Source organism: Alligator sinensis, unplaced genomic scaffold (assembly GCF_000455745.1).
Source record: "Alligator sinensis unplaced genomic scaffold, ASM45574v1 scaffold167_1, whole genome shotgun sequence".
In the NCBI taxonomy this organism is placed as follows: Eukaryota; Metazoa; Chordata; order Crocodylia; family Alligatoridae; genus Alligator; species Alligator sinensis.
The window spans coordinates 414,147-432,157 of NW_005843015.1; the positions used below are offsets into that span (position 1 = coordinate 414,147).

Here is an 18,011-nt window from a genome sequence, read left to right on the forward strand (position 1 = left end):
ATGGGAAGTCAGCCCAATCGGGGGCCGAGTTCATTTCCCCAGTGCTATGGTCGAAACATTTTGACTTTTGAAATGTTTTGACTAGCCTCATTTTGTTCTGAGGCTGTTTCACAACCCTTTGTTTCGTTTCAATTTTGCTGTTTCAACCTTGAAATGAGTTGAAAGTGTTGAAATGAAACGGCCAGTGAAATTTCACACAGCCCTACTGTGCATCCCAAGAGCTTGCAGCTCACTACAGAACTCCACCCATGCCACAAGAGCGCAGAGCCATCTCCCCTGCTGAGGAGGCCCCAACAACTGCAGAAGCTGCAGCCTATGGACCTGGCCTGTAAGAACAGAGCAAAGTGTTCTGCCCCAAGAAAAGCAATGGCAGGTGATCTCAGATCAAAATGGGCTGAGGAGGACATGCAGGAGGGAGGAACAGCAGTTACTTGGGAAACCATAACACCACTTTTGTGAAGCAAAGCGCCTGCAAATGAGCCATGTCCCCTTTTCTCTTGCACCTGTCACTACCCTCAGACCAGCCTTTGCCACCAGAAGAGCCCACACAGTTTCCCACAAGGTCCTTTATTGATTCCATATGCTTAGTGTAACAGTGAGCAGGGTGGAGGGAAGAGGGGGCTCCCTATGCAGTACCAGCCCCCCCGCCCAACTTGTCTGCAGGACTGATCATGCCTACAAGTGCCCAGACTGGACCTCTGCAAGGGGAGCAGGGGCTGGGCAGTAGCTAGCAAGGGCTGCTCTTGGAGTAGACCAGCATGGCCCAGGGGATGGTTAATCTGAGGGGGGAACCTGCCCCTTCCTCCAATGGAAACCTGAGCTTGACTCCCTGCAGGGGACTCACCCAGCCTCTGAGAAGCAAAATGGGCTGTGAAGGCTAGTTCCCAAATCTGCAGCTATGCACCATGAGCTACCTAAGGCAGTGGCCTAGGGGCAGCTGGAGGATTAAGAGGATACATGCCCAGGCCAGAACCAAGGCAGAGAGAGAAGGGTGTAGCCTGGGACACAGAGCATGGGCTAAGCGGAACCATGCACAAAGACCTCAGGGCATATGGCTTCTTTCCTTTAGTGTCATGGAAGAGCAAGTCCTACAGTAGAGGCCAGGCTACTGCCTGGGATGGGGGAGGGGGGGAAAAATGATGCTGGGGCAGGAGCACAGGCAGGATGACTGGGGGGTTGAGGCTGAGATGGTTTGTACTGGGATCTGAGAGCTGTCTTACCTGCTGCCCAGGCACAGGGGTGCCAGGACATGGTGGGAATGTAGCAGGCAGTGTCTGTCCTAGGCTAAATTTATGCAAACACTCAGGATCCAGAGAGCTGCCCTGCCCTGCCCTGCCCCCTGGTAAGTCACCGCTCCTCCAGCACAAGGGCACCAGTAACAACACTGGCTTCAGCAAGGCTCACCACTCTGAACACCCTGGCACCTACTGATGATCAGCAGTAACCCCCTGCGCACAGAGTACCAGGTCATGCCACAGGCAGAGCAGAGGCAGGAAATTACCACATTCCCCATCATGGGCCAGGAGCCTGGAGTGTGCAAGACCACTCCAAACCTATGCTGCTCATCCTAGAGGGAGGGAGGGAGGGGCTGGGTGACATACAAGAGCAGCCACCTGCCCCACAGCTTCCAAGCTCTAGGTGCTGCATCAGAAAAAAAACAGGATGGGCATTGTGCAGCCTGGCTCGTGCAAGGCACCTCATTCTTTCTCTCAGCCACAGGCCAGTGCTCAGCCTGGGAATGAGTGGGGTAGGTGGTGGAGGGACCAAGTGAGGACCACGAGGCAAGGGGCCCTAGCTCTCCTCTTCAGGAACAGGAGCAGCCACAGGGGTCCTGCTCTTGTCCTCTGCCTTGGCTTCTGGCTCACCCCCAGGCAGCAGCAGCAGGGCTGGGCTAGGGCTTGAGTGTCGCTGCTTCCGCATGAATGGAAACACCCTGGCAGGAGATCAAGAGAACAGTCAGTGCCCACACTGCATGCAGTGTGGGTGGGGTCAGGGGAGCACAGAGCAGGGCTGAGGGCACTGTGCAGGGTGCTGATGTGCTTTAGCCCTGCTTCCCCAGTGCTCCCCACAGCCACTTGCAACCAGAAACAAGCCATTGTAGGATGCACCCAACACACATAGGACAGGGGCTTCTGCTCACCGCTTCTTGGTCTCAGGAGGAATGATGGCCTCAGCCAGCAGGCTCTTGTAGAGGTCAGACTTGAGGAAGCGTGGGTAGGAGTCCTGGGGGCAAACAACCATGAGGGGATGGTGTAGCCTGCACACACAGGCCTGAGCACAGGCCAAAAGCAGGAGGCTGTAGAGAAGCTACCCTGTCCCAAGCTGATCCTTCTCATGTGTCATAGATGGTGATCTGTGGTGATGCATCACACCTGGGTTCCTGCCACTGGAGGCCGGGCCCAGCATGTGCAGCCTGCCCTTCCCCCTAGCCACAGACCCCCTCTGCTAGGCAAGTCCAGTCTGCCTGACTGAGCCACCTGCTGAAGGGCCTGGGAGCACCACAGAGCTGCCCCTCACAAGCAACCAGCCCAACCCACAAGCACATCCCCATGTCTATGGTGACTGACCCACCACACAGGTGCAGCCTCTCTCTGTGGCAACCAGCTAGCAGTAAGAACTGCTCAGGAGGGAGAGGTCAGTGTTTCACAGGCTGGAGGGGAGAGCTGCTCACCCCACTCTACACAGGGTGTAACTCTTCTGTCTGTTGGCACTAATCAGCATTGACATGGGCTCATCCAGCCAGGCACGAGGAGTAATGCAGGTTGCTGCACCTCAGCACTAGCGCGTATACCCATGTTTAGGCCAGGCAGCTGTGAGGAAGGGGTCATGCCCCAGTGCATCCTGCCTCACCTTTTTCATTAGCATGTAGATGTGCATCTGGGCATCATCCATCACATAGCGATGAGGGGTCTTGAGGCCTTCCAGGGTCCTCTCCATGGTCTTGCTGTCAATGTTCACCCACCGGGTGGCACCAGGGGCCAAGAAGTGCCTGCAGAGCAGGGCCACAGCATAGACAGAGAAGGACTGACAGGCTGGAACAGCCTGGCCCCCTAGGAGGGCATTGCCCTTGCCTTGGCTCCAGTGACCCCACTCCTGGCATGACTTCTCCCAGCAAGAATATAGCAGGTGAGATAGTGAGAGGCTTCTGTTGTGAGCCCCAGGGTGCTGGCCCCAAGGGGAGGTGCCAGTATTTCCTTCCCCCCACCTACATGACTGCCCAGAGACCAATGGGACTGGTAGTGAGAAGGAGGGTGCTTCAGCCTATGCAAAACATAAACCAAAGTGCTGCTGTAGGCCGCCACAACCAGGATGCCCTTGCACATTTAGGATCCCCACCAAAACCTTCTGGTCCAGCCTTGAGGAGCCAGCCTCCCCTTGCTGTGTTCAGGGCCATGCCTTTGCCATAAGGAGGGGCTGTGCCTTCACAGGCCCCACTAGACAGGGGTCACTAGGAAACAATGTTGCCTCAGGGGGGAATGTGGCCCCTGAATCTGCTGGGACCCCCTGAGATTCATGGCAGAAGCAAATGGGAGATAGGGCTGTGCCCTCCACTCCTGCTGCAACAGGTCTTCCCAGGAAGGACCTGATCCCCAAGGGATTTCCTCTTGTCAGCTACCAGTGAGCTGCCCACCCTCTGCTAGCAGGACAGGTGCCAGAGAGTCCTCTGAGCCCCTGAGGTCCCTGTTTGTCCTGTGCCAAGGACCCCCTAGTTTCTCTAGTTCCTGGGGCAGAGTCTGCCTGCCACCTGCAGTAACCCGCAATTGCCTGTGTTTCTCCAGAATGCAGGAACATGGGCCAGGCAGCCACATGGGGTGGCCCAGTTACCACGGTCATGGGGATGTGCCTGTGGAGTGGGTTTGTTGCTACTGTGCTGTGCTGGGAGATGCTGACTGTGTGGGAAGAGCACCCCACCTGTCCCTAACAGAATACACATGGAAGCTAGGCCAGGGAGGGATGGGAGGCTCACTGGTAGATGGAGTCCATGATCTCAGCAATGCGGGACTGCTCCCCATACCGCAGCTCCTCACATGCCTCCCAAAAGCTCAGGTTCTCAGCTGGTGGGAAGAGACAGAGAGATGATGTTGGGCAAGGCAGAGCATGCTCCTGCCTGGTCAGCAACCAGGTTCACAGGCCTGGTTGGTCCACAGTGCACTGGCCAGGGCACAGGTGCCCACAAACCATGGGTGAGTGAGAACACAACCCAGGAAGAGTTCCTCCCAAGGAACCGTGAACAAGTGCTTCGAGCTGCATGGAAGGGGCCTTTCTCCAGGCAGGTGGAAAACATGGGGCAGAGCAGGAGGGCCCCACCTGGCACATCACTTGGCTGTGTTGGGCCAGACCTACTCCCTTGTCAGGCCAGCAGGAGAGCATGGTCCTGCCCACATGATGTTGGTGATGCCTCCTGGGACAGGGCCCTACCTATCCTGTGCCTTGTGCAGGCCAGTGCTTCACCCAAGCACTTCCTGCACAGGGTATCCCATGGCAGGGGAATATTTGCCACCCCTATAAGCCAACAGATCTGCTGTGCCGGGCTGTGCCCCTGCCTAGCAGCCAGGCAGGACCTCCCCAAGCAGCACAGGCTGCAGGAGCTGGCACAGGCGGGGGCGGGGGGGAAGCGGGGGGAGGGACCAGTGCCTTCCAACCTGGGACACCGTGGCAGTGCTGGGGGTGGGGTGTGACATGCTGCTTACTCACCGCTGAACTCCTTCTTGAGGAACTCCATGAACTGTGCCCTGCCCAGTGCATCACTTAGCAGCTCGCTGAAGCTGAAGCCCCAGCGCTCCACACGCAACTTGGTTGGAGTCATCACTCTGCAGTGGGGGCATTGAGAGTTGCAGTCACCAGCTGTGGCACCCCGAGCAGTTCCCATCAGCCCAGGGAGCCAGGGGCCTGCAGGGCCCTGGAGATCAGTTCACACATGGAGGCAAGCAGGGGCAAAAGCCCAGAGGCAGCTCAGCCCCTTAGGCTGGTGCTTAGCAGAGCCCTACTGGGACAGCCACACTCCTAGCTACCACCTCAGGGACGTTACTTTCTGGGGGCTGGGAAAGCAGTGCTGACATCCCACTTCTGCTAGCAGGACAGGGGCCACAAGAGTAACCCACGCCCCTGAGCTCCTGTCTGCCCTGCACTGAAGGGACCCACCATGTTCCTCTGGCTCCTGGGGCAGAGTCTGCCTGTCTCCTGCAGCAACCATGATTGGCTGCTACCTACGGCAGGTAGGAACATGGGACAGGCAGCCAACCTGGGGCTGGAGCTTTTCACATCAGAGCCAGACAGGTGGGAGAATGTCGACCTCTGCAAGCAGACTGTGGTGGACTGCTACCACCAGTGGCTATGGCAGGGCCAGGGACTGGATGAAGGGACATGCCAGGTGCTCAGCCCACAGGGTGCTTACGTGGGGGCATTCATTGTCCAGTAGGTAGTGTCATCTGTAATCCAGGGGTTGCTGGGCAGGCAGCCAGACATGATGGGATCATGGGGCACATACTGCTCGTTAAACTTGACGTACCTGCCAAGGCAGGGGAGAGATGAGTGGCTGGGAGCTGGGCTCTATGGCTCCCAGCACAGGCCAAGGACCAGCACTGGCAGAGGTGCAGAGAACGTGACCAGCGAGTCTGTGGAACAGACCAGGTCCTTACTGCTTTGGCTGCACAACGTGCTGGCATCTTGGGCCCATGCCAGAGGAAAGGTCTGCACTGGGACCAGCGTTGCCATAGAAGAGGAACTGCGATGCCCTCTTCCCATCTCATTTGCATCACCACCAGCCCTGGGACACAGCATGAGCCCTACTCCTGAGCCACAAGCCCCTTAACACCCCACCCCTAAGGGCACAGCATATTGCCCCCACATGGTCTAGTAACCTTACTTCACTGACCCAAGGTCTACCCTCAGGGCTCAGCATGCCTCTGCCTTGTGCCTTAACAGGCTTCACTAGCAAGGACTAATGCTATGGCCCACCCCCTCACCAGCTTGGTCTCCATGGTGCATATGCTCTCTCCCAACACTCCCACCCCTGAACCCTAAGGATCTTTTTGAAAAGCACTGGCACCAGCTGAGGATCCTGTTGTGGGAAGGAGCAAGTTCTCAGCGATCCCTGGGGGACAGAGCAGGGATCTAAGCCAGGTTTTCCAGAGCTGTGGTGCCAGCTGGCCAAGACCTCACAGTGCTGTGAGGGAGGGTGCTTTGTGCTCAATCTCCTGCTGGCAGGATTCTCTCAAAGCCCCTCCCTGTGGAGCCTGCTGCTCTCCAGCACAGAGCCTCACATCCTGCTTCAGTACTTTGCAACGGGCTCAGACAGTGCAGCCACATGAATAAGCCTGGAGCAGTGCTACTGGAGTACAGGACAATGTGGGGACCAGGTCACAATCACCATGACAGTGGGGCAGAGGGCAGAGCAGATGCCTGCAGGGACCGTGCTGAGATGGTGAGGATCATGCTCCATCAGCTCAGAGTGTGTAGCCCCCACCCCCAGTACAAAGCCCCTTGCCCCACCCCAGGGCCAGGAGCTGCTGCTGAAAAGCAGGGAGAAACCGCTGATGCCTGGCAGGGCCAGTCCAGTGAAACAAGGGCTGGAAATGCAGGCAAGTGACTGTTCAGATCCCCAAGGCCCCCAGGTGACAACTTACCCTTCCAGGCAAATGGAAGACTTGACCCTGGTTCTTCCCATGGCCTTTCGGCAGTACTCGATCTGAGACCGGCACAGGACAACAGGGTAAGAGGGAAGATTGTGGCACCCACCCGCTGGGGCCCAGGGCACTGACACTGGTTGGGGAGGGGCTGTGATGGGTGCTGCCAGCTGTTATGCCACTGTCCAATCATGGTAACAGTAAGAGCTGGAGCTAACCCTGTGTGTGCCCATGGCCAAGACCTTTTCATTGCTCTGCCTTTCCTGTCCAGCCCACATTCCCACCTAGGCCCCTCGCCCTGAGGTGCTGCTATGCCTCTGCAGGTGGGCAGTATGCTTCCAGGGCACTGTGACCAGTGCTCCCCACTCTGCCAGTTGCCCAGCACTGAGTGTGCTCCTAGGGAGGAGGCCCCAGCACAGCCCTGAACGGAGGCCTGGGGGAGCTGTACCTGCCTCCATGGCCAGACCCTGTCCTGCATACTCACCTCCCGCTTGTAATAATCCATGTTCTTGGTCTGGAAGAGACAAGCATAGGGGTGAGAGAGCCCAGCAACAGCAGCCCCTGCATAAGCATGTCCGGGCCCCAACAGCCCTGGCCCAGCACCCAGCCAGACCAGGCAGCTGTCGGCCCCAGCATTTCAGGGCTCAGTTGCCTGGTCCCATGTGCTAACCCGCAAGGAACTGTGCAGAGCTCAATACATGCAGGTCCCAGCTGCCTCTCCCCCACAGTACTTTTTTTTTTTATTTAAAAAAAAAAAAATATACACACACACTCACACACACATACACATACACATACACACACACACACACACATATATATATATATATATATATAGAGAGAGAGAGAGAGAGAGAGAGAGAGAGAGAGAGAGAGAGAGAGAGAGAGAGAGTTCATATATACACATCCTCTATCATAAACTTTCCATCACACATCTTAAAAATCACATTAAAAACCCGCACTTCTCATTACAATAAACACACCCACTCCCCTGCGCCTCTGCGCACCCAGTCTCCACCCTCACCTACCCTAATTGCAGTCCTTTGGTCCAAACTCCATTTGAGGTACCTGGAGTCATGCCTGGTACTACAGGCAGCCTGGAGCGGAGCTGTGGGCCAGAAGGGCAGCTGGCTGGCTGGCCCCATACTCTACTCTGCTTGCAGCTAAGCTGCACTCTGGGGATTTGGGCTGCACAGGCCTTGTCCTGGGAGATTCTCTATAAGCAGGACCAGGGTGGCTGGAAACGGCCGCAGTCCTGAGGGAAGCCTCTCCACACTCCACTGTGCTGGAGCGTCCTGCTGCCTTGTGACCTGCTTATGGAACCCCTGGGCCAAACACCCTGAGTTCCCAGCCTCTAGCTTCAGGCTACTCAGCCAGGCCACCCAGAGGACTGCAGCAGGAGGATCCCACAACAGCTTATAGCTTCCTCCCCTGGTCCTGCAGAAAGCAGTGAAACTCCTGAACACATGGGAGGAAGAAGGGAAAGCAGGGGCTTCACCACCAGGACTCGCACCAGCATGAGGGCTGTCTGCAAAGGACAGCCTGGAAGCTGTGGGATGAAGTAGGGCACTGGCAGGAGGGTGCTGCCCCAAGGGTTGGTGCCCCTGAAGCTGTCCAGCCCTGGGGATCAAGGGCAGCCCCAGGTCCTGTTTCAGCATTGCCACTCTGTGCATGACAAAGAGCCCCTGGCAGACTCCTTCACCCCCACAGCCAGCCATCACCAACAAAAAGCCACTTACCAGGCAAAGCCCTGAGGACATGCCCAGCCATCTCACACACCAGCTAGCAGGGGCCCAGGACTCCTGGTTCCCTGCTAACTGCTGGGCATTGCTGCCAGTCTGCATGTCTATGCCCCACCCTGCTGCCCCCCAAGCCCGTCATGGGGAACCAAAGGTTAGTGACACTTACTTGGGCAGAAGATGGCACACAGGAGAACAGAAGAAAAACAGAACCCAGCAGTTAGTAAGGAGCCAGCACAACAGACAGGGGAGATAAGAGCAGCCAACAGACTGTGTTAGCGATGCCAGCACAGAAAGAGAGGAGTTTCCTAGGGGCTGCAGAAAAAGCAGGGCCAGTGGCCAGGAGGCCAGCCATGTGCATTCAACCCCTGCCTAAGCGGCTTTTCCTGGCTGGAGGCTGCCCTTGCTTCAGCCCAGGGTTCACTACTCTGCCTGTCTGTTCGGCTGTCACACTGGCTGCACAAGCCCACCAAGCCAATCCAGAGAGCTCTTGGCTGACAGCCTGGTAACCACCAACCCAGGGAATGGCTGCTAGCACCTCAGTGCAGGCTGGCATCACTAGCCTGAGGCCATGGCTGCATGTGGTCCACTCTAAATATGGAAAGAAGACGCACAGCCCTGCTGAGGTCGTTGCACACACCAAAGCCATGTGGACCAATATGCTCTCCTCTTGCTGCAGCAGATCTCTGCAATGCCCTCGGGGAAGGCATGCCCAGATCATGTACATTTTTAGCAATGGAGGGGGTACAGCAGGACAGACTAGCAGCTGAAGAGTGCCAGGGCCAGCATTACCACCTGGTGCTATAGAGGCTGAACTGGCCTCTGCCCTTGCCCAACCATTAGCCACTATCAGAGCTGGCATCGCAGCAAGGCAGTCTGGTCAGGCACCGAGTGCTGTGGGGAAGGCTCCTTCCCAGAGACTGCTCTGCCTAGCAAACTTGCAGAGCTCCCAGAAGGAAGTGTAGATGCTTGGGGGCAAATGGCACATTATTCAGAGCTGAGGATGAGCAGACAGAAATGGTACACAGGGAACCAGACAGATTCGAGACACCAGGCAGGGGGAGCAATAGGAAACATGGATGCTAACACACCAGGGGACTAATCTGCAGAGTTAGTGGTGACTCTCTTGACCCCAGGGACAGCAGCAGTAATGGAACCAGAGCTATCAGACAGCATCACACCCTGGGACCAAGAGCATGTCCTGCTGGGCTTGGGGCAGCCCACCTAGCACTGCACCATGGGCCACAGAGCAAGGACACTTGAGTGCAGAGACTGGTGGGACTAGGATCTGGGGGAGGGCTCAGCAGGCACACGCTGCCTTGGCCTGCATGTCTGGGATACCCACAGGGGCCCAGAGCAAGTAGGACCAGGATGAGCTAGGATGTGCATGCAGAGAGGGCAGATCTCTTGGCCTATGCAGTGGCCTCACTAGAAAGGGTTGGAAGCTCTGTGCACAGACAGGCCAGGGGGAGTGCTGCAGGAGTGGGGACCAAGCACTCCTGTGCCACCCACGGCATCCCCAGGCAGGACACTTACGAGCTGCACTCGGCTGGTGTGGCAGTTCCTCTGCTTCAGCCCATGCTCCATCACATTTGGGGCTCCTGGCTGCACAGGAAAGAACAAGAACCGAGCCTGGATCAGGATGGAGGATGGGCTGCAGCCAGCCCCTTACCCAATGCATGTTCCTTGGGTCCAGCCAGACCCCACAAGGGCTGCTATAGCCAGGGCCCTTATCTCCTCCCTGCAGAGGCAGAGGACATAGTGGGGACAGGCAGGGTAGGGGCACTGGTTCTGACTGTGGCCTGAGCTGGCACACTCTGCACTGGGCTGGTGCTGTCCCACAGGGGATGCCCACCCACGCACACTGCCGCTCTGGGAGCCTGCAGGACAGCATGGCTGTGTGGCCACAGCTCCCCCCACAAAAAAACAGGAGCAGGGTACACAGCAGCAGGATGGTGCGGATCACATGGCTGGGTGGCCAGGCAGGGCTGCTTCCTGCAGGATGGAGAGGAAGCCACCAGACTGAGACAAGCTGCTGAAGCCAGACTGTCTTCCTGGAGTGCTGAACACACCCTGCCTGGGCCCAGGACAGATGGATCCATACCCATGCTCTGGGGGCAACTCCCTGGGAGACAGCACAGGGTGAGCCATGGCCCTTTGCACTGGCCCTGTCCCTACTACCCTATGTAGAGCTGGCTGGGTCAGGGATGGAAGGGATTAGGAGAGAAAGGCCCATTAGCTGTAATTGGGAGCCAACTGTCATGCTGGCATGGGCAGGTGGGGGCAGAGACAGTGTAGGAGATGGCAGACACTGCCCCAGCCCCTGCTCTGAGTACACCTGCAGCCACACCCTTATGCCCCAGGTCTCTGATAGAGGGAAGGGGGCAGAGTTGCAACCCCTCTGCCCCACAGATGAATGGTGCCAAGCTAGAGGCATTCTCTGGACACCAGAGAACTGCAGAGGGGACTAGCTGCCCCCTTCCTACTCTTTGCCTCCTCACCCAACTCATCCATCCCTCCACATCTCCCCACCTGGCACAGGGGGAGGGGAAAGGAGGGGTGAAGAGCTGCCTGACTGCCTAGCAAGGATGCGGTTGCCAGCAGGCAGTGTCAGTCCAAGAAAACTGCATCCTGAGGCAGAGCCTGCCAGGGGTGGGTGCTGCATGCCACCAGGGGATCCCTGGTTAGAAGCTAGGGAAGGTGCTTGCACTGAGGCTGGGATGCCGGGGGAACTGCCAGGTCCTTGCTGCTCAACAAGAGTGCAAAGAGTTGAACATGCCTTTGAGTCCCTTCCCCATGAGCCTGGGGCTCCAGCCAGAGCTCCTGCTATGCCTGCCTTATCCATCTGTCTGTCCCCAGGGAGTGGTGGGGTGCCACTATGCACAGGAGCTCAGCACCAGCAGACTGACCACAGACTTGGGTCCACTCAGGAGGGCTCCAGCATGGATCTCTGCCCCACCTGCACACACCTGAGTGAAGCTCTCCCACCCTTGCAGGCCCTTCTATAGGGTGACCTTTTTCCTCCCCAGCATGGTCACACTTGACGGGGCTGAGGCCTCACAGCCTCCCTCAGGCAAGCCTTACCGGGGGCCGGTTGACCAGCCAGTAGGCCTGCTCCTGGCAATCTATGACAATGCGATCGCCCTTCCGGCGCTGCTTGGCTGCCCTGTCAATAGAAAGGTAGCATCAGGCAAGAAGGGCTACAAGCAGCCACTCCCCTACTGCTCTTGGGACAGCCAGCGCTGGAGCCCTCCTGAGAGGAGGGGCCAAGCCCAGCCCAGGCCAAGACCAGAGCAGCTGGTTTTCCCACCCCAACTTAGCAAAGGCCCCAAACAAGGGGAGCTTCAGGAGGAATAAGGGGTCCCTTCAGGTGAGCTGGTGTAAGCTGCTGTCCCCTTCTTTGCCTCTTCACAGCCCTTGTTAGAGTTGCCATCTCTCAAGCCCCAAATGCTGGCACCATCAGGAAAAGCATCTACCTCTGGGGAGCAGCAGATTGATGGCTGAAGATAGGTAGAGCAGAGGCTGACCAGGACATGAGCAGCAGCAAACAGAGTCCTTCTACTCACTCAGGCAGCCTCCAGCTCTGCTCCCTGCCCTGCCAGAAGGATATGACCTCTCAGCTGATTGCTTGAACTGGCGCCTCATTGGAAGCAGTCAGTGGGCATTGTAACAAGGAGCGTAGAGTTCCTGTTACTGTAAGAGAGAGACTGGAGTAGCTTGAACCCAGGCAGCTAAATAGGGGCCAGTTGTAAGAAGGGCGGTTGTAGGGAATGCTGCTGCTCAGGCAGTAAGCTGCCCATCAAGGCAAAGAGTACACCTGTAGACAGTCTGAGGCTAGCTATAAGCAGCAGCAAGAGAAGGCAGGCAGGTCATTAGGCTCAGACTGAATACCCCTGGGTATGTGGCTGCTGAGCCACCTGACTAGAAGGGTGCAGGCTTAGGGAGTATTTAAGCCCGGGGTCTGAGCCTAGCAGGCAGTCTGGCCCTGGAGGCTGAAGAGGAATGAGTTTGTGGCTAATACCTGGGCTAACCTAGGACTATTGCAAGTACACTACTGCTGACTTGCAAGGGAATGGGACCCAGGGTTGGGTAGGCAGTCCTGAGAGACATCCAAGTTGGTGTTTGTGTTCTGAGTGGGGAGTTTGAATTATAGCCTTAAAGGTTTAGTCCTATGTTAGAATTTGGTAATCTGGTGGTTTGGACAGGACTAAGAGGTGATGGAGGTCCCAAAAGGCCTGGGAGCAAAGTGGAGACAGCATCACAGTAGGCTCAGTGCTGGGGAGCAGGGCAGAGGTTGGAGCCCAGCAGCCATGTCCAGTACAATGGACTTAGGCTAAGAGGCCCAGCAAGAGGAAAGGGGCAGAGGCCAAGGCCCCAACAAAGGGACAGTGATTGAGTGGTAACATCTGAGGGAAGGGATGGGCATAGCTACAGGGGCATTTGGTGGCCACAAACTTAAGGCAGTTAGGGCCCAGGGGGCATGGATGGGCCAGAAAGGCTCAGCTAGTGCTTAAGGGGCAAAACTGAGACCACCAGGGTCCAGGAGGGACCTGCAGGCTGACAGATAGACAAAGACTTGTTCAGGGAATATCAGGCAGCCTCCCTTTTTACAAATTAACCAATTACATCAAGGCATAGCAAGCAACAGAAAGGGGAGGGTACCTGTAAAGTCAAAGTGGGACAGGTGCAGTGTGGCTACCAGGGGGTGTCACAACCACCTCTGGGGCCTGGCATGTGCTACAGCATGGATTTAGGAATGGGGTGCCCACATTTTTTTTTTGAGATCCCCTGTTTTATGGGTAGTCTGCCTAGCTCTCTTTGCCACGTCTTGATGTTAGTTGATACACAGAGTGTGGGAGGCTGCCCTGGTCTTATTACAGTGACCACCCGGATTGTGGTCCTGGCCTTCTGGGCCAATTGAATGGCTCTGTACCTTGCCTACACCATGCCCAATGCCTCGCAGATGGCATCCTTACAGATGTTCTACCAATTGCTGAAGCCTTCCAACCTCTCAGCCTCTCTCAGCCCCACTCTGGGCCCTCAGACCTCTGTCTCGCTGCACAGCCCCTTCCTGGGCTGCCAGACTCTTTGGTCTCCCTCTAGGCTCCACTTGGGATGCCAGACCCCTTGGTCTCTCCTCCAGCCCCTCTCTGGGTCCTCAGACCCCTCGGTCTCGCACAACCATTCCTTTGGCTACCAGGCCCCTCTGTCTCCCTCCCAGCCCCACTCCAGACTGCCAGCCCCTTTTGGTCCTTTGTCCTGCACCCTTTTAATTCTCCACTTCCCTAGCCACTCTCTAGGCCCTCGGATCCATCCAGTCCTGCACTCTGTTCCCTGGCCCCTTGCTGGGCCTCTGGACCCATGTGGTCCCGGTGTTCCCTGACCAAGTGCTTTTCTATCCAGGTATGCACCCCTAGCCCTCCCTTTCCATGGGGTAACCCACAAGGCAGTGGGAGCTGAGGCTTTCCAGCACTCCATCCTCACCTTTCCCTGCAGTGACCCATGTGTGGTATTTCATGGAGGCTGCACCACCACAGACAGCCCCACCACACAAACCAGCCCAAGTAGGGTGCAGTTTCAGGTCTTACCCAGAACCAGTCTTCAGGCCTACCTGATCTTACAAGTCCCTCTCTAGGCTTTCCCCTAGATGTCCTACACCCTTCCTGGGCTGTTAGCCACCCGTCCCCGTCCCTGACTCCATCTCCCATCCGAGTTCTCCATCTCTGGCCCCCAGGTCTCTCTCAGACCTCTTTCATTGATCCCTCCTTTATCAGATGGCTGAGAGCCAGCCATCCTCATCCTGTGCTGCATGCCCCTTGACCCCTTCCTCTCGGCTGTGGTCACACAAGAACCTTTGGCCTCTCCTAGGCCTTGGCCCTGCTTCAGGCCAGTTGAGAACTCCAGGCTATCCTGACTCTGGCAGTCTCTGCTATAGTCTATTTCACCCTTTGGCCCCTCCTGGGTCCTGGCCCTGCACAGGTCAGTTGAGATTCCCAGGGTCAGTCCTCCAGCTGTCAGTCCCCTTGTCTCTGTAGGTCCCTCCGTAGATCACTCCCTCTCTCTGGGCTCACCTGGAGTCCTGCATAGGTCTTCCCTAACATAGCCTCTTCCTTCTCTGGCCACATCTGGACCCCTTAATAGGCCCCCATGCTTTGTCCCACTCAGTGGGTTCACCGAGACCCTTCATTAGGTCTCCCAAACACTCAGCCCCTCTCCCAGGGCTCACCTCGCCTCTCAATAGGTCCCTGTGCACCCAGACCCTCTCTCTCTGGGTTTATCTGGCCCTGGGGACTGCAGGGCCACTATCCTCACCTTGATTTTCTCCCATCTCTAAACAGAGTATCACTGGGCAGTGTCTCCTGGTTCCTAGAGCTTGTCTGAGGGCGAGTGGGTGCTGTCTGGCGTACTCTGCTCTGTGTCCCCACTTGGCACGCCTGTTTTGAACCTCTGATCTGCACTTCCATCCTTGTTGTTTCATTCTTTGTCCCACAAACTCTGTTGTCCCTTTTTCCTGTGGCCTCCCTGACTAAGGGAGGCCAATGAGTGACTTGGTGGGCTGGATCCACGGGTTTTTTAGAAGTGGACAAATAGGCTGGACTCATTTGGTTTCTCAATAGGCCCCTGTGCACTCAGCTCCCTTCTTAGGGCTCTGGACCCCCATATTGGTTTCCCCAGGAATCTCTTCCATCCCCTTAGTTCCTATGCAAATCTCTGGATGTTATTCTCCTTGCTTCCATTCAGGAGCAGCAGCCTTCCTGCTGTGATGTTCCTTCATCAGCTCCCAAGATGTTACTGCCAGCCCTACTCTCAGGGTCTGGGCTTATACCCAGTCTAAACCCAGCCCTCTTCCAATCAGGCCTAGCCTTACCTGCCAGCCCCCTGGGTCAGTTGACTCCACAATTAGCACTGACCCCCAGCTGCTGGTGGCTCAGCAGGCTGCCTTACCCCTTGAAGTGGCAGGCACATCAAGTGACCTGACACACAGGCATTACAGCAGCCTCGGATATTTCCTGACATGCACCTTGGCGACATGGGGCAGAATCCCCAGAGCCCTAGGCATATTTCTGCTGTAAGTGTGGAGACAGGAGGGGCCCTGATCTCACCCTTACATCCCATGAGCCCTGGCTGGGTACTGGGGCAAGAACTCACCGGAGCTGCTCCCGGGCTTGCATCACCACAAAGTCCCAGGTGTGGTTGATCCTCTTGTGCAGCAGGTTGTAGTTGTCCTGGAGCGAGTGCATAGGAAAGTCAGTCCCCGCCCAGCCCCATCCTCTCTCCCCCTGGCTACCCAGAGCCAGATACATTCCAGGCAGGGCAACCCCACACCCTAGTGTCAGTACCTCTCAGTCATGGCTTCTGCCTGCAGTCTGGGGACCTCAGCGAGGGAAAAAACCTCATTTACTCCACCCAAGCATCTCCCTGCCCCATGCAGTGTCAAGGCTGCCCAGTGGTTCCCTGTTCCAGCCCTTCTGATGGCATCAGGCTATAATGGGCAGAGACAGTTCCAGGGTGAGTCAGCAGGTTGCATTGTTGGGAATGCTGAAGTAGCCACTACTGTGATCACAGCCCTTGCTGATGCCCCTCAGTCCTGATCTGCAGCTCTCTTGTATTCTCATCCCAACCCCCATCTCCCCCAAACCCCTGCTTTGTAGGTCCTTTACTATCCTAACCACCTCCCCAGGAGCCAAGGGAACTCTGCAGTGTGGTTAGCACCTGTATCTTACCTTCTCATGGTCGATCAGGTCACCCTGCTTGCGGATGTTCTTCTTGGCTAGATAGATTGCTGCAGTAAGACAAAGGAGCCATCAGCATGGGCAGCTCTGGATGACATTTGGGCGAGGAAGAGGCGGGGGGGGTCACTGTTCATGGAGCCAGGTGGTGCCAGGTGCTGGGCTCTGCCCTAATTGCACTTTAGTCTCAGTTTCCCCCAAAATAATTGCAGTGCCAGGAGCAGCATGTTCCTGTGCCCATGTTAGGGGGCAGCCTTCCCATGGGGCTTGAACCCACACCCATTCACAGAGAGTAAAGAGTGGCAGGGAGGTCCAAAGCTGGCTGGGCCAGCAGAGCTGGGCACAGAAGATATGCTACCAGCCCTGGGCTCTGCCCAGATCCCTGCAGCTGGGACCAAACACAACAGCCCTTAGAATCAGAAGAACAGCAGACAGGCATAGTTCAGCCCAAGGGCTCTTCTAGTATGGTGTTGAAAGCAGGCAGGTGGGGAAACAGCTGAGCTCAGAGCCACCACTCTGAATCCTGCAGTGCTCAGGCCTCCACGTGAAGTTGGAGCTACTGGCAGCTGGCACCTCAGGGCTTTTCCTGTAAATCTGTTGGGGGACAGGGCCAAAACAGAGCAGATGAGAGCCAGGGCTGCTGGGGGCTCCAGACAGGACTGACAGGCCAAGGTCCCAATGCTGCAGAATGACACCTACCATAATCCAGCTCTGTGGCTGGCCACTTAGTGCTGGTCCAGAAGTACGGGGTCTGTAAGGAGAAAGAGACAGAGGGGGCACTGCTGTCACTGAATGGAAACTGGGGGTGAGGAGGGCACTGGTCCTGCCCTGCTAATGCAGTTCATGCAGCAGGACCTCATTGGAAGTGGGCACAGTTAGAAGGGGGATCCCAACCAGGTACAGTGAAGCTGCTAGACAGCCCCAGCCTGGAAGCCCTGAAGCAGATCCATTTTGCTGCCTCCAGCCCAGCCTACACCAGACATGAAGATGGCATCACAGGGCCCGTCTGGTACTCAAACGTATCAGAACTGTGGGCTTGTGCATGAGTCCTTCAGGCCTCTGCAGCACCTGCTGGGCACCAGTCCCACAGTTCTGGGCCTGCTCAGCAGGGTGGGGCCCTGCGGGAGCACCCAGCACTAGGGCACTGGTAGTACGTCTCACTCACTGCTCTCTCCAAGCCAGGGTGAAGCAGCTACAAACTTCCTAGCAGTCAGTATAAGGGACCTGGGAAGCATCACAGCACTCGCCCACCACAACAGCAGGCCTGATCCAGCAGCCCCAGCCTTGTCCTGGGTATGAAAATCAGTCATAAGGGTCCCCACACCTTGCTGCCCTCCCTGTCTTAGGGGCACAGGTTTGGGCATGTCCAGGAAAGCACTCAGGCTCAGGAGAGGCATCATGGAGCAAGCCCCCAGGACCTATGGGGGAGTTGACTCAAGGGCATGAGGAGGGGTGGGGAATGGAGCCCTGATTCCCTCACCAGGCCTACCTGGAACCTGTAGGGGGACTCATCGGCTCGCAGCACCAGGTTGCGGGGATCCTTGAGAGGGTAGATATAGCCATGCTTCACAATCAGGTTCCCGAGGTGCAAGGATTCTGCAGGAGAGATATGGTCAGGCTGCTTGGAGTATAGTGCAGCAGCAGGCGCCCACCCACCACCTGCTGTGGACCCCTCAACCTTCACCATGCCCAACAGAACACCAGTTACACCAACCCTACCCCATGAAACAGCAGAGCAGACCCATGAAACAGCAGACCCACTCACAGGCTCAGATCACTGCAACTGCTCATTATCACGCTGAACTGAAATGCCTGGCACTATTTTGCGTGTGCCGACAAAGCCCCTGCCCCAGGAAGCTGTTCCAATCCTCCTCCCAGCTTGGCCAGCTGACAGAATGCCCTGCTGCAGGAACCTA

The 18,011-nt window shown here is 56.8% G+C and overlaps 1 protein-coding gene across 4 annotated transcripts in view; it reads right to left on the bottom strand.

Moving 5' to 3' along the window:
- Window positions 1-558: 558 nt before the first annotated feature.
- The window catches only part of RGS11 (regulator of G protein signaling 11), a 22,573-nt gene continuing 5,120 nt past the window's right edge, over window positions 559-18,011 (bottom strand). For 2 of the 4 annotated variants that reach the window (XM_006036758.3, XM_014526311.2), the window contains 14 exons: window positions 17,585-17,691; window positions 16,795-16,846; window positions 16,090-16,148; window positions 15,515-15,591; window positions 11,450-11,531; window positions 9,902-9,970; window positions 7,111-7,140; window positions 6,627-6,688; window positions 5,396-5,509; window positions 4,696-4,811; window positions 3,968-4,055; window positions 2,851-2,989; window positions 2,141-2,223; window positions 559-1,933 (listed from right to left, as the gene is read on the bottom strand). In XM_006036758.3, coding sequence (XP_006036820.1) covers window positions 1,792-1,933; window positions 2,141-2,223; window positions 2,851-2,989; window positions 3,968-4,055; window positions 4,696-4,811; window positions 5,396-5,509; window positions 6,627-6,688; window positions 7,111-7,140; window positions 9,902-9,970; window positions 11,450-11,531; window positions 15,515-15,591; window positions 16,090-16,148; window positions 16,795-16,846; window positions 17,585-17,691 — 1,220 coding nt within the window. In that variant the 3' untranslated portion in view covers window positions 559-1,791. The remainder of the gene's footprint in view (window positions 1,934-2,140; window positions 2,224-2,850; window positions 2,990-3,967; window positions 4,056-4,695; window positions 4,812-5,395; window positions 5,510-6,626; window positions 6,689-7,110; window positions 7,141-9,901; window positions 9,971-11,449; window positions 11,532-15,514; window positions 15,592-16,089; window positions 16,149-16,794; window positions 16,847-17,584; window positions 17,692-18,011) is intronic. The other 2 variants (XM_006036759.3, XM_025193092.1) reach the window with 2 other exon arrangements.